The sequence below is a fragment of the Morone saxatilis genome, unplaced genomic scaffold (assembly GCF_004916995.1).
Source record: "Morone saxatilis isolate NCDOM2014 unplaced genomic scaffold, NCSU_SB_2.0 Contig1, whole genome shotgun sequence".
Lineage (NCBI taxonomy): Eukaryota > Metazoa > Chordata > Actinopteri > Moronidae > Morone > Morone saxatilis.
The window spans coordinates 2,881,647-2,893,298 of record NW_023339651.1 but is presented as its reverse complement, the minus strand read 5'-3'; the positions used below and the strand labels follow the sequence as shown (position 1 = coordinate 2,893,298).

At 41.9% G+C, this 11,652-nt stretch overlaps 1 protein-coding gene across 4 annotated transcripts in view; it reads left to right on the top strand.

The window, feature by feature from the left end:
- The window catches only part of fbrs (fibrosin), a gene marked incomplete at its 5' end in the record, with an annotated part of 15,295 nt that continues 3,643 nt past the window's right edge, over positions 1-11,652 (top strand). Inside the window, 16 exon segments of one of the 4 annotated variants that reach the window (XM_035669651.1) lie at positions 1-255; positions 2,683-2,859; positions 3,222-3,248; positions 3,406-3,435; positions 3,706-3,754; positions 4,579-4,897; positions 5,002-5,237; positions 5,729-6,024; positions 6,148-6,192; positions 6,362-6,460; positions 6,866-6,934; positions 7,135-7,173; positions 7,618-7,689; positions 7,828-7,942; positions 8,287-8,367; positions 8,706-8,789. In XM_035669651.1, the coding sequence (XP_035525544.1) occupies positions 1-255; positions 2,683-2,859; positions 3,222-3,248; positions 3,406-3,435; positions 3,706-3,754; positions 4,579-4,897; positions 5,002-5,237; positions 5,729-6,024; positions 6,148-6,192; positions 6,362-6,460; positions 6,866-6,934; positions 7,135-7,173; positions 7,618-7,689; positions 7,828-7,942; positions 8,287-8,367; positions 8,706-8,789 (1,993 nt within the window). 4 annotated transcript variants of the gene reach the window in all.

The following is an 11,652-nucleotide window of genomic DNA, read 5'->3' as shown; positions in this document are numbered from 1 at the left end:
CGGTCCCGATCACAGCGCGACAGGGAGCGGCGGCGGAGGAGGGTGAACCTGGCCGAGCAGCGGGCCACGTCCCTGTCCTCCGGCTCCGACCGGGAGGGGACCAACGCTGTCCTGGGTCCGGGTGGGAGGGAGTGTCGGCCCGGGTTTGGGAGACACAGGCCTCCCCGCCGGAGGAAGAGGGAGTCTGTGTCCTGCGAGGAAGACATCATCGATGGCTTCGCTATTACGAGCTTTATCAGTCTGGAGGCGCTGGAGGTAAATGTGTGTTTACCCGCAGCAGGAATCAGCTGTCGGGCATCAAACGTGGGTTATTTTCCGCGTTGGAATAAACACAGTGATGGAGGAGTGTTTGTAATGCAGCGTGGCAGGCAGCTGCTGCTCATTTCCTCTCTTTTATTTGAGTTGATGGGCAGAAGCAGTGAAACTTAAATGTTCTCTCTAAAGGAAAGAAGTGAAATATTTGGTCACAGTTATTTTATCCTGAATATTAGAGATGTTATCAGGGCAATAAGGGCTGCAGTTAATCACAATATGCAGATTACAGGAGGCAAACTGTGACAGTAAACATTATAATGTGCTGTAGTTATAAAGAGAGAGTCCACAAATCTTCTCCAGGTTTAAGAAAACACGTTTATTTGTTGCAGACTTGTTAAAAAAATACATTTCTGATGCTAAAATTATAATTCCAGCACTAACAACTTTAAATCTGTTAAAATAATCTTAATTTGATGTTTTTTATTATATCTTGCAGCCCTAAAATATTCTCCCTACTTTAAAAATGACACTTTAACATACTGGAATCACTTTAAATTACATTTCTCTTAAGAAAACACACATTGATTGAGTCACAGATGGGACACATCATCTCCCTGATCTTGTCCACACATCCAGGTTTAACTTTTTTTTGTGACAGGTTTAGGATTTTAAACCTAAATGTGTAATAAAATAATAAATAAACCAGGAAACAAACAGAGGACCGTATCCTGGCGAGCTAAAAACAGCTTTTTCAAGTGAGAATATTCACAATAATGGGAATTCACCACCTTAAATTAGTGTTTTTTTTATCCCGAAATATATAAAATAATCCCTATTCTCTGCACTTTAGCGTCCGGTGAGATTATTCGCCCTCTCTACTCTGACGTCATTCCTCGTTGAGGAGAAAGCCGTCCACTCAGTCCCGACCCCAAACCCCAAGGCATCCTCTGATGGGTTCTGGAGAGGCCTTAATTATTCATGTCCTAATTCTTTGAGGTGTTGATGAGCTGCCAAATGGCTTTTCAGAAACAGAAAGGGGGAAGAAAGTATAACTGTGTGTCACTCGCCGCGGAGATTACGTTAAGTACTCCTCACTAATAATAATACTTTTCATTCCTGACGGACAGGAAGTCGATGAGTTGGCACATACGTCATACGTGTGTGTACACATTTACCCGTCGTTAACACGCGGCGCAGAAATAATCTTTAATATCAGTTCGTCTGCCCTCAGGGTCTCGTGACATCTGCATCAGGACAGGAAACCAAATTTATTTGTCAGTAAGCGTACGTCACAAAACTGCACACACACACAGTTCCACTATTCCCTTGGGTGACTTGATTTTACAGTCAAATAAACCCGTGAAGGTGAAAAATTGATGGTTGGTTACCATCTGAAACTGCTAATAGAAGAAAAAAAACCAACGTTTACTGGAATGTGACAATTTCCTTTTTCCGAATTTCGAATTTCCTGCTCAGTTATTCTTTAAGACATCATTTATTTATTTGTTTATTCATCCCAAATGCAACAATCTGCTGTATCTTTCTACAATAAACAGCAGGAACTTCATAACTTTGCAACCAAACAGAATAATAACAATATGTGGCCGTTTTAAGCTCTCACAGTCTTTATTTATACGTCTATCTACCAACAAGCAGTTGAGCAATATATGCAGCAACAACACCTTGTAATTTCCAGCTGTTTATGCACTTGTTTCGTGCATTGGAAATTACTTTATTTGGATCTCATTCACTTATTTTGACGCCTTTTTAAGTCACTGGTTCTCAACCTTTTTTAGTTTGTAACCCTTTTATAGCCAAGCCTTAAAAAGGGCCCGAAGAGGCGATACTTCCCAGCATTTCTCCTGAAACGGGTGAAAGAAATAATAATAATTTAGTTTAGCGGAGTTCTTTTCTAACTTGTTAACTCCTAATTTTTACCTTCGGACCTCCTGGTGGAGATAGTTCGGATCATAATTGATCAGAAAGATCGTAACTTCTACACATTGTACTTTAATACAGTATACTAATACTGTCCCTTTGTGATTTTCTCTTCACCCCCATTCTGAACGTTTGCCAGCAAAGTATTGATTAAACTCTACAGGAGTTTTATTACGCTGTTGTTTTAAATACGTTAAAGTAAAGTGGACAAAATATTACAAGTTCAACAGGACGAAGCCACAAAACACAGTCGAGTCAACACACAGACAGCAGAAGCAATAGTCTCCTGCAGGCTGCTGTATTGCATTACATCATTCTGGTGTTTCTATTTTTGCGATCACTCAAGAGTCGAAGCGACGCAGAAATTAGGTCTGTCAGGAAATTAATCGGCGTGCAGCTAACCTGTGGTCTTTGCCCTCAGGCGTACACATTCGTGTTTATTTGTAGACACGTAAACGCTGGTTGTTTTTCCTCCTCTCTCCTTATCAGATGGACTGCTCTCTGAAGCCCAGTCAGCGCACTGATATGCTGGGAAGGAGGAACAAGGGGAAGAGAGGGCCAGAGGAGAACGGTGGGGGGCCGCTGTCGGAGCCGGAGGAAGGAGCCCCGCACAGCTACTCCAGCAGTTGTTGGAACAAAAGCCGAAACAAGAGGAGAAGAATAGAGGTGAACAATTGAGTTATGACTCTACTGAGCTTTAAAGCGGCGGCTGGCTCTGCCTTCGCCTCGTCATGTGAGCTGTCGAGCTGATTCTTAATCAAATACTGTGTGTACGTTTCTGCGGTGCTGCTGACCTGTATATCCTGACACCGATTGTGATCTAGAAAAACTGGTTTTCAACACACACACGGTTCGAGGGTGTTGTTAATGAAGCGGGTGATTCTGTACAAGCAGGAAATAAAGTCGTGTAAATGTAAACCTCTTATACGCTTTTTTTTAATCACTGATAATCAGTTTTTCCATTTAGCATTATTTAAAACATATTTGAAAACCCATTAGAGACAATTTTATCTGTTCTTTTTTTCTAGCGACACCCTTTGGAGACGGGCTACATTGTAAGTTTTCTTCCTGATAATGAAGTGAACATGAAGTGAACATGATGTTCTGGTGTATCGGTGTGCAGCCTTTCTGCAGACTGCTTTAAAAACTGTACGTTGTTTGAAATATTCGAGTAGATCTGAATTGTCTTCTTTTTTCCCCGTCTTCTTCCAGTGTGACACAGAGAGCGATACAGGAGACAAGGTGTGTGCAGCTTCATGGTTATCAATCTTAACTCCAGGCTTTTCTTTTCATCAGATAATGAATGTTTGACACTTTTTGCCCTGTTTTGTAGAAACTTTGTCGCTATTAAACAGTATTATTGCACAGGAACAAGATAAACTCGTTCTCTTGCTGCTTGTAAAGATGTAATTCATTTGTTGGTTCGCTTAATAGATTGTCGCACTTGGTTCAGTCTTGATATGGTTCGACAAATTCTGTGTATTAATTTAAATCTTTGTTTCTCCCGTGTAGGCCTCCGACAATGACATGGACCCAGTCTTCACAGTCAGTACTAGGAAAGGTAATGAGAAATTGAGTTTGCTTCATTTCTGCTGCTTCACATTCATGAAACAGTGAATTGATGTGTCAGTAAACGCTCTATATTTAGATCTTAACAGAAAATTATTAAAGTAGCTGTGACTGCTTTCTTTCCTGTGTCATTACGTTTTAAGTCAACGGGACACTGGCGCCGATTTTAGTCGATTATACCAAAGTATGAAAGATCAGAATACACAGCATACACTGTGCTGTACATTGATGCGATTATGACATGAAAGAAAAGTTGTTTGGTATTCCATGATGTTTTTGTATCGTTTGCTGGCTTTTTCCTTTATGTCTTGTCGTTGGTTGCTCATTAGGAAACGTTTCATCGGTCTATTCGTGTTTTTATCTATTGCTAGGAAATTTATTATATAATTTTATTTTCCTTCTTTTTATGGGTTCATTCAGTTAATTAATTGTAAATATTATTCTAAAAGTTCTAATCCTACATCATCATATGTGTAGTGTATTAAAAATTGTTATATCAAAACAATATTTTAGTGTATTTTTTATTCTTCGCTGGCTGATACATTTTGTAAGATTTTATCAGAGTGATGTGTGTATTCTTATATATATATTATATTTTACTTCTTATTGGTGATAGTCTGGCTAAGTCAGTAATGACGTGTACCCTGAGGCATGAGTTTCCACGCCTCGGGGTACATCTTAGGGCTGGACGTGAATCAGACTTTTCCAGTTTTCCTCGGGTCTATTTTGAACCAGCTCTGACTGTCCTTGGAATTTGGATTTGGTCTCCTTTTACCTCTAAACCTGAGCGCTAATTCACACTGTTCTGTTCTTCAGCTGTGGAGCCTGCCCCCTCAAACATGGGCACATCGATGGGCAAGAGCTGCCCGCCTCTACCGGCCCGTTGTGGCGGCGTCTCGCGGTTGATGGTGACCCCGAGAGTCTCTGGCCTGGAGCGAAGCCAGGAGAAAAGCTTGGAGCAGCATTTCCCAGAGCCGGTTTGTTCTTCTACCTCCTTCTCTTTCCTGCCTTCCCCGGTCAAATCCTCAGGCACCGTCCCCCGGCCCAACGGCAGCCGCCACAACGGTAGTCCCCCGCTCTCCAAACCCAAATCCTTCCTCGGTTTGCCTGGACGCTCTCACTCCATCTACAACAGGTATGAGTACCTTTTTGTTTTTATGTTTTTTACAATGAATCCCTGCTGGCTCAGTGTTTATAAATGGAAAAGTTGATTCATTATTTATACTTCTTTGTTCTCAGGAGCAGCACCCCAGTCAAACCTCCTTCCTCTGCTTCATCTGTTGCATCTTCCTCATCCTCCATGCGCCCCCCGACTCCCTCCACCAGTGTGTCGCTGCCCTACAACAGGGGCTCAGGAGTCTCAGGGCCCCTCCGACCCCCATCCCGAGCCAGCTCTGGGGCCCTATTTACGTCCTCACCTGGCCTGCCTCCCCCTCCCCCTCTGCTCCAAGGTCCTGCCCACTCAACTGCAGCAGGTACAGTCAACAGGAAAGCTACTTTTCACTGCTGCTACAGTCTGTTGGTCTGTTTGAGCTGTTCATGGGAACACGATGACTAATAAGTTACTAAAATAAACCAAACCCAGACTTCCTCTGGCGGTTGTCTCGGGTGTTGAGGAAGTTATTTATTGATGAAGTGAGGCCTGATCACTGCGAGTATTGCAGTCCTTGTATAAAGCAGAAGCTACATGATGTGCTTTATTGTATTTGGAGACTAGATATCCTGAATGTGTTAGTCTTGTGTGTCAAACTAGTTCTAGCAAGTGATAAGAGCAGGCACTATACTACTACTACTACTACTCACTATAAATACTGATATGATGTATTATAATGTCAACATTTGCCATATTTTATACGTTTACTCACCTTTAAGAGCTAATCTGTGTATGATTTTGATGTGAATGTTTTATTTTCACCAATTAACGTTATTTCTTTTCTCTCCCTCACTTTGACACCTTCCACTCTAGATCAGGAAATAATGCGTCACAACTTAAACTCACACTACTTGAATTCACAAGACCGCGAGGGCAGACGCAGCGTCCCAGGGGCTGAAAATAACGCAGCAGCTGCAGGCCGCTCCACTCCCGGTGGTCCATCAGCATCGAGCTCCGCCCCGGGTTCATCGGGCCGGACGTCGCAGAACCAGTCGAACATCCCACCCATGGCCTTCCAGTTCCATCAGCACAACCACCAGCACCAACACACGCACACACACCAACACTTCACACCCTTCCTGCACCCCACAGCTACCGCACCGCCTCTGGTGAGATGCTCTCCGCTGTTGTGCTGAACATCTGTGTCGTACTTGAAATTCCAGCGTGGCTGGAATGTGTTTTTTTTGCGATGTTTTAACCCACGCACTGCTTGTGTTTTTTTTTTTTTTTAGTTTGATAAGTTTCCTGGCAAAATGGACGGGCTGTACCGACACACTGTGAGTACTTGTATAATCTTACTGATTATTTAGGTGTTGATAAATAGCAGATTAAACAATAAGACAACGAGAAAATAACAAGGTTTTATGCGCACAAAACAACATTGATTTGATTAACTTGTTCAGCGGTTACTAAGATATATGTATGTGTGTGTTTGTGTCCTGGTAGTTTTTCCAACAATACCCACCGCCCTCAGTGCCGAGTATCCAGCCTGTGATTCCTCCCACTGGGCCTTTCAGCTCCTTGCAAGGAGCATTTCAGCCAAAGGTGAGAAAAAAAACTCTTCACATCTTTATATTACTTATTCCTCGGCGTCCAGTAGACGTCATTTTGTCTGGGGACATCTCACATTACCTGGTGTCATTAGCCAGAGTCATTTAATCACCCACACTGGGATCGCACTGATGAAAATATGAAGCGTGTTTAATAACAATTGGGACATTCCAGACAATAAACGCTGGAGGATAATTTATTGAGGAGCACTGACATGTTTGCTTCAAGGTAAAACGAGGCTGTGAACTCCTTACTTCTGACAAAGTGATTTCAGAATCTGTCACAGTGAGAACACGCGACAAAAGTCACTGAAAAAGACAGAAAATAACATGTCAGTCAGTAGATTAGTAGGTTGTTGCTGATGTGTTGTACTGTGTGTGACAGCCTCTTGTCCCTCAGGGAACGGGTCCTGATATAAGCGCACGACTTGGGGTTGTGCCTCACCACCTGCAGCCCAAAGACCCCAGGGTAAGGACAACATGCTTACTTAAAACATAAAGTTTGCCTCCTTTTTGATTGCATATAACTGTACAGATGTGGACAGCCAGGTTAGGCTAGGATGTGCTGCAACATGGGGCTAGTCAGTGCAGTAAAGAGTGCAACACTATTCCTCATAAAGAGTGAGATATGTTGATTAAAAGTGGTTTCACACTTCTGTTCTCTTGTAGCTAACTGATCCATTTGGGACATCGTTGAAAATCAGTAATGTAAGCAAAAACAGATGTTTTTGAATCCCTTGGCTCCTTAAAATCTTCAGCCTGTTACTTCCTCACTGCTTCACTCACTCTTTGCATTAATCTCACTTGTAATCTGGACTGCTACTGGTCTATTCTCTGCCCTTGCACACCCAGTTAGATATTTCAGACCCAGAAATTACCCCGTGTATAATCTATGTGGTTGTTCTATCACCCGTGATTTTCTTGTATCCCTGCTTTTGCGTTTTTCACTTGACTTTTTATCTTCCCAAACTCATACTGAGCTTTAGGGAGTAACGTTATCTCCAGCTGGAAAACCCCCAACCTTGTGTTGAGGCTAGACGAGATATTTCGGAAACAACCGGAAGAACATCTGACTCTGTGTGCAAAGGCTTTAAGTTGTACATAGTACATACATACGTAGTTAAACCCCTGTGATTCTTTTGTGCTGTGCAGAAACCAGGAAAATGGTGTGCTATGCATGTATACGTGGCCTGGATGATTCTAAGAGATCAGAAAAAAGAAAAGGTACGTGTTTCTAAATGAAAACGTGTGGAATTTCCCCGATTTGGTAAATTAAATTCAAGTGAAATGCCCCATTGAGAGATTAAAATCATAAAGTAGTCGTATCAAAGTGAGATAACTGTTCCTGTCCGTTTCTTTCAGCTGATGCAGGCTGATCCTCACAAGTCTGGGGGACTGGGACCCCTGGGGCCCATAGGAGGAGCCCTGCCTCCCACTCATGATCTGACCAGGCCTCCCAGTCTGTTCTCAGCGACAGGTGTGTGTCTAAACATTTATTGTCTCTGAGTTGAGAGAATGTGAATTTATTGTTGATTTGACAACTTCAGGATGTTGAGTAGTGTGTTACAGGCTGTCTGAGGTATGTTTTGTTTTCGTGTTTCACTTCTGCACACATAATTCTGACTAATTTCTTAAAGATCTCTCCAATGCTTTCTCTTACCGCCTGTCATTATTGTCTTTTTGATCCATCCAGTCTTCACATCCCTGAGGTTTCACAGCATTGCTTGAATCACAGCGTGAAGTGTATGAGTAGCTCGACGCGTCTGACTTGATTGCTCGTGACATTTTCTTTTTTCTTTTACTACAACTTCATTCCCACAGGGCCAGTCAATCCGTCCTCAGCTCCTTTCATCTCTCCATCAACGCCCCACTCCTCTTTCCTCGCACCAGCTGCACACTTGGGTAAGAGCAGCTTAAAAAGGCACATCTGTATGCCACAATGTCTGTCGCTTTGAATCCACTCCAGATTTCACTTTCATTTTGATTTAATTAATGAATGGGCAAGGTCAGTTGCATATTTATTGTTGGTAGAGTTTCCATAACTGTTAACATAAATATAACAAATTCTCTTCAGCTGTGATTCAGTAGAACTGTTTTGATCTTTGTGTCAAGGTTCTCACATTTAATTGGAAGTATTTCAGAAGTGTCAGCAGTATTTTTAACGCCTGTGTAGAAATATTATTCCATGAACGTTTGGATCAACGCAGTATTTCTGATGTTTGTCTGCGTTTGTGTTTTAGATCTGTATGGCCGATCCCCACCCTTCACCCCACTGGGAGCGCTCGGTTCTGGTGCCTTTGGAGGACTTGGCAGCCCAACAATGGGTCAGTCTTACAGTACCTGTGCTCTCGAAACACGAGGCTTAAAGGATCGGTTCAGATCTTATCAAGTCTGTCTTAATACAATTTTCACATGTTACATGCATGTCCGAAGGGTAAACGGGTGTTCTGACTGAAAACAGAAAACTGTTAACACCTGGGGCTGCGTTGGCGGTGGCTTATCAGACGGCGAAACACTGCACAGCGGTTTATAATGCTACGAGACAGGATTTAACAACTCTGGTTGCATGGCAGCAGTTGTTTTATCTTTTTTGTGCGACGATCATAAAGTAAACGGCACGTATTACATGTTGCGGTCAAAGTTGAGCCGGTTGACAGCCTCTGCGTTACCTGCTGCGTCACCGGTCTGGCTTCCATTCAAATACATTTTCATGTTGGGCTAAAGACACACCGACTTACTGGTCATTGTAATCATCCCTCCTTTCCATAATGGCCATGATGTGATTCCTTTTTTATAATGTGACTCCACTTAAGAAATGTGGGCCAAAAATCCACAATCCTCCCTCTGTTCAAAAACGACTTATAAAGTTCAGCTGAGACTAATATGAGCGGTTTGAGTCGGACGGATCAAGCGAGTATCTTTTATGTAGTTTCATTGCCGGCGTTGGGTACAAACCTAGATGCAACCACTAAGAAGTATCTCTGGGGAAGCACGGCGAGGGAATTTTGTACGAAACCTTCTGGGGATTTTTCCTCTCTTTGACTATATCAGACTGCAGAAGACTCATATTGCCTTCAGCTGAACTTAAAAATACATTTTTACACAGAATACTGTGGATTTTGTCCCCCATCTATTGCAGTACAGTCGCACTAGGAAGGAGATCACATCCCAGTATGGACATGAGGAATAATTACAGCTCCCAGTAAATATGATTATTGCATTAAGACAGACTTGAAAAATCCAAACCTTTGCTCTTAAGTCCCAACTCGTGTCTGAGCTCTCTCTTTCTTTTAGGGTAGATGCTGTAAGGTAAAGTATAAACACACCTTTAAAGATTATTGAGGGTTTGTGAATACTTGGAACCTATGAAAAGTTGACTGGTTGCTTTCGATTGAGTCTGACGATGCAGCGTGTGTGTGTGTACGTGTGCGTGGGTGGGTGGAAAATAATTTGTCCGCCTCTCAAGTGCAGAATGTAATGTTTTCCTCACCATACCCGGCTAATTAAAAACGATGATGAGCTTGTTGTGGCTTGTCGAGTCGCACCTGTTCAGGACAAGACGGTGCACGGAAAGCAACGAATTTTATGCCATGACTGTATTTTAATGCACTTCAGCTCACTAGTGTCACACTTGCTTGTTAATACATATAAATTAATGGATATATACAAGTTTTGGAGTCTATCTGTAAGCACTGGTAAAGGTAAGGGATGAATCGAGATGTTAAGTATATGTATATTTACGTTAAGCAGCTAATCTGTGGTGTGGGTCGTAAAGCTTCACTGTATTGAAACAGGAACTGGGAACGTGGCGGCTTCCAAAAAACAGATAAACCTTCCTTCTAGCCTGTTATTCCCACAAGAGAGATTCATGATTGTAGCTGGTTATATTCCTTTCATGCCATCATGAACCGATAATTCGCAGTGAGCAATAAAAAGAGAATGGAATAGGTTTTGTATTGTGAGGGTGTTTTTCTGTGACATTGCAGCAGTGCACGGTTTAATTGTAGGACATGAGCAGGCTCAAAACAAAACTATTAACAACACAGTTTCTCTTTCTTTCTCAGAAATAACTGTTGACTTTTTAGTCTTCCCAGAAGTTACTAACGGCACAAAAAAGTGCAGCGGATATTTTGTGAGGAACTGAGATCTGCTTCTGATAAGTTTACAGGCATAAATGCACGTTGGAGATTTAACACAGCCTCTGATGATTCCCTCTTCCTGCCTTTTCTACTACCAGTGCAGCTTTGATCTAGGCCTGGGTATTGTTTGATTTTTTCTTCACAATCCCGGGGCCAGAATATACTCTGGAGGTTTAGCTCCAATTATCAAAACAATACTTTTTTTTTAATGGTTATATTACTGATTATAAACATGTTTTTTTTTCCAAATAGTTTCTTAAAGGCACCAGGTGTATTTTTCTAACACAAACAGCGATACACGAACACCTACATATGTGCAGTATAAGAAAATAGTCAAATAAATCAGGAATTATTTGATTAATTAGTAAGTAAACAAGACTAATAATCTTACCACATACTCTGTGTAGTACCTTGTTACCTGAGATGAAATATCCAGCTACTACTAATCTTGTCTTTACGTTTGGCCGAGGCGTTTGTTTGTCATCACTTACTGCTTTTCTCCTCTCTTAATGCTTTTCTCTCCTGTCTTATAGCACAGCTCAGCTGTCACGGTCAGAGACATGCTGTGATTGGCTGTGCTGGGCTTTGTCATTGATATACAAGTACAAGGTTGGATGCATTAACTTGAGTAGCTGTGAAGACTGAAAGCAGTCCAACATGAAAACATGCATTAAACATTTATTTCAAATTTAAGGGAGAAAAAGATTTATCAGGAAGTTGTCCCATTGTTTAGTTGTGTTGCTACAACTAAGATGGGAGAGATCATTAATTAAAGTGCTCAGTGCTTAACCACATCACTCACAGGGTTACAAGAGGTTTGATGGTTTAGCAAGGGCCAAATATTCTCTGTACATCCTGTAACAGAAGTTGTTCAAGCAGCAAGAGTTATAAAATGCACTTATGTTACTTAGGTGTGTTTCCTTAAGAGGTTTATTTTACTTTTAACATCTAAGAACTGTGAAAACTGTGAAAACTCTAGATGCTAACAACCCAACCGTGTGTGTAATGCATGTGGATTTTATTTCCACAAGATGGAAATAGCGGCTTT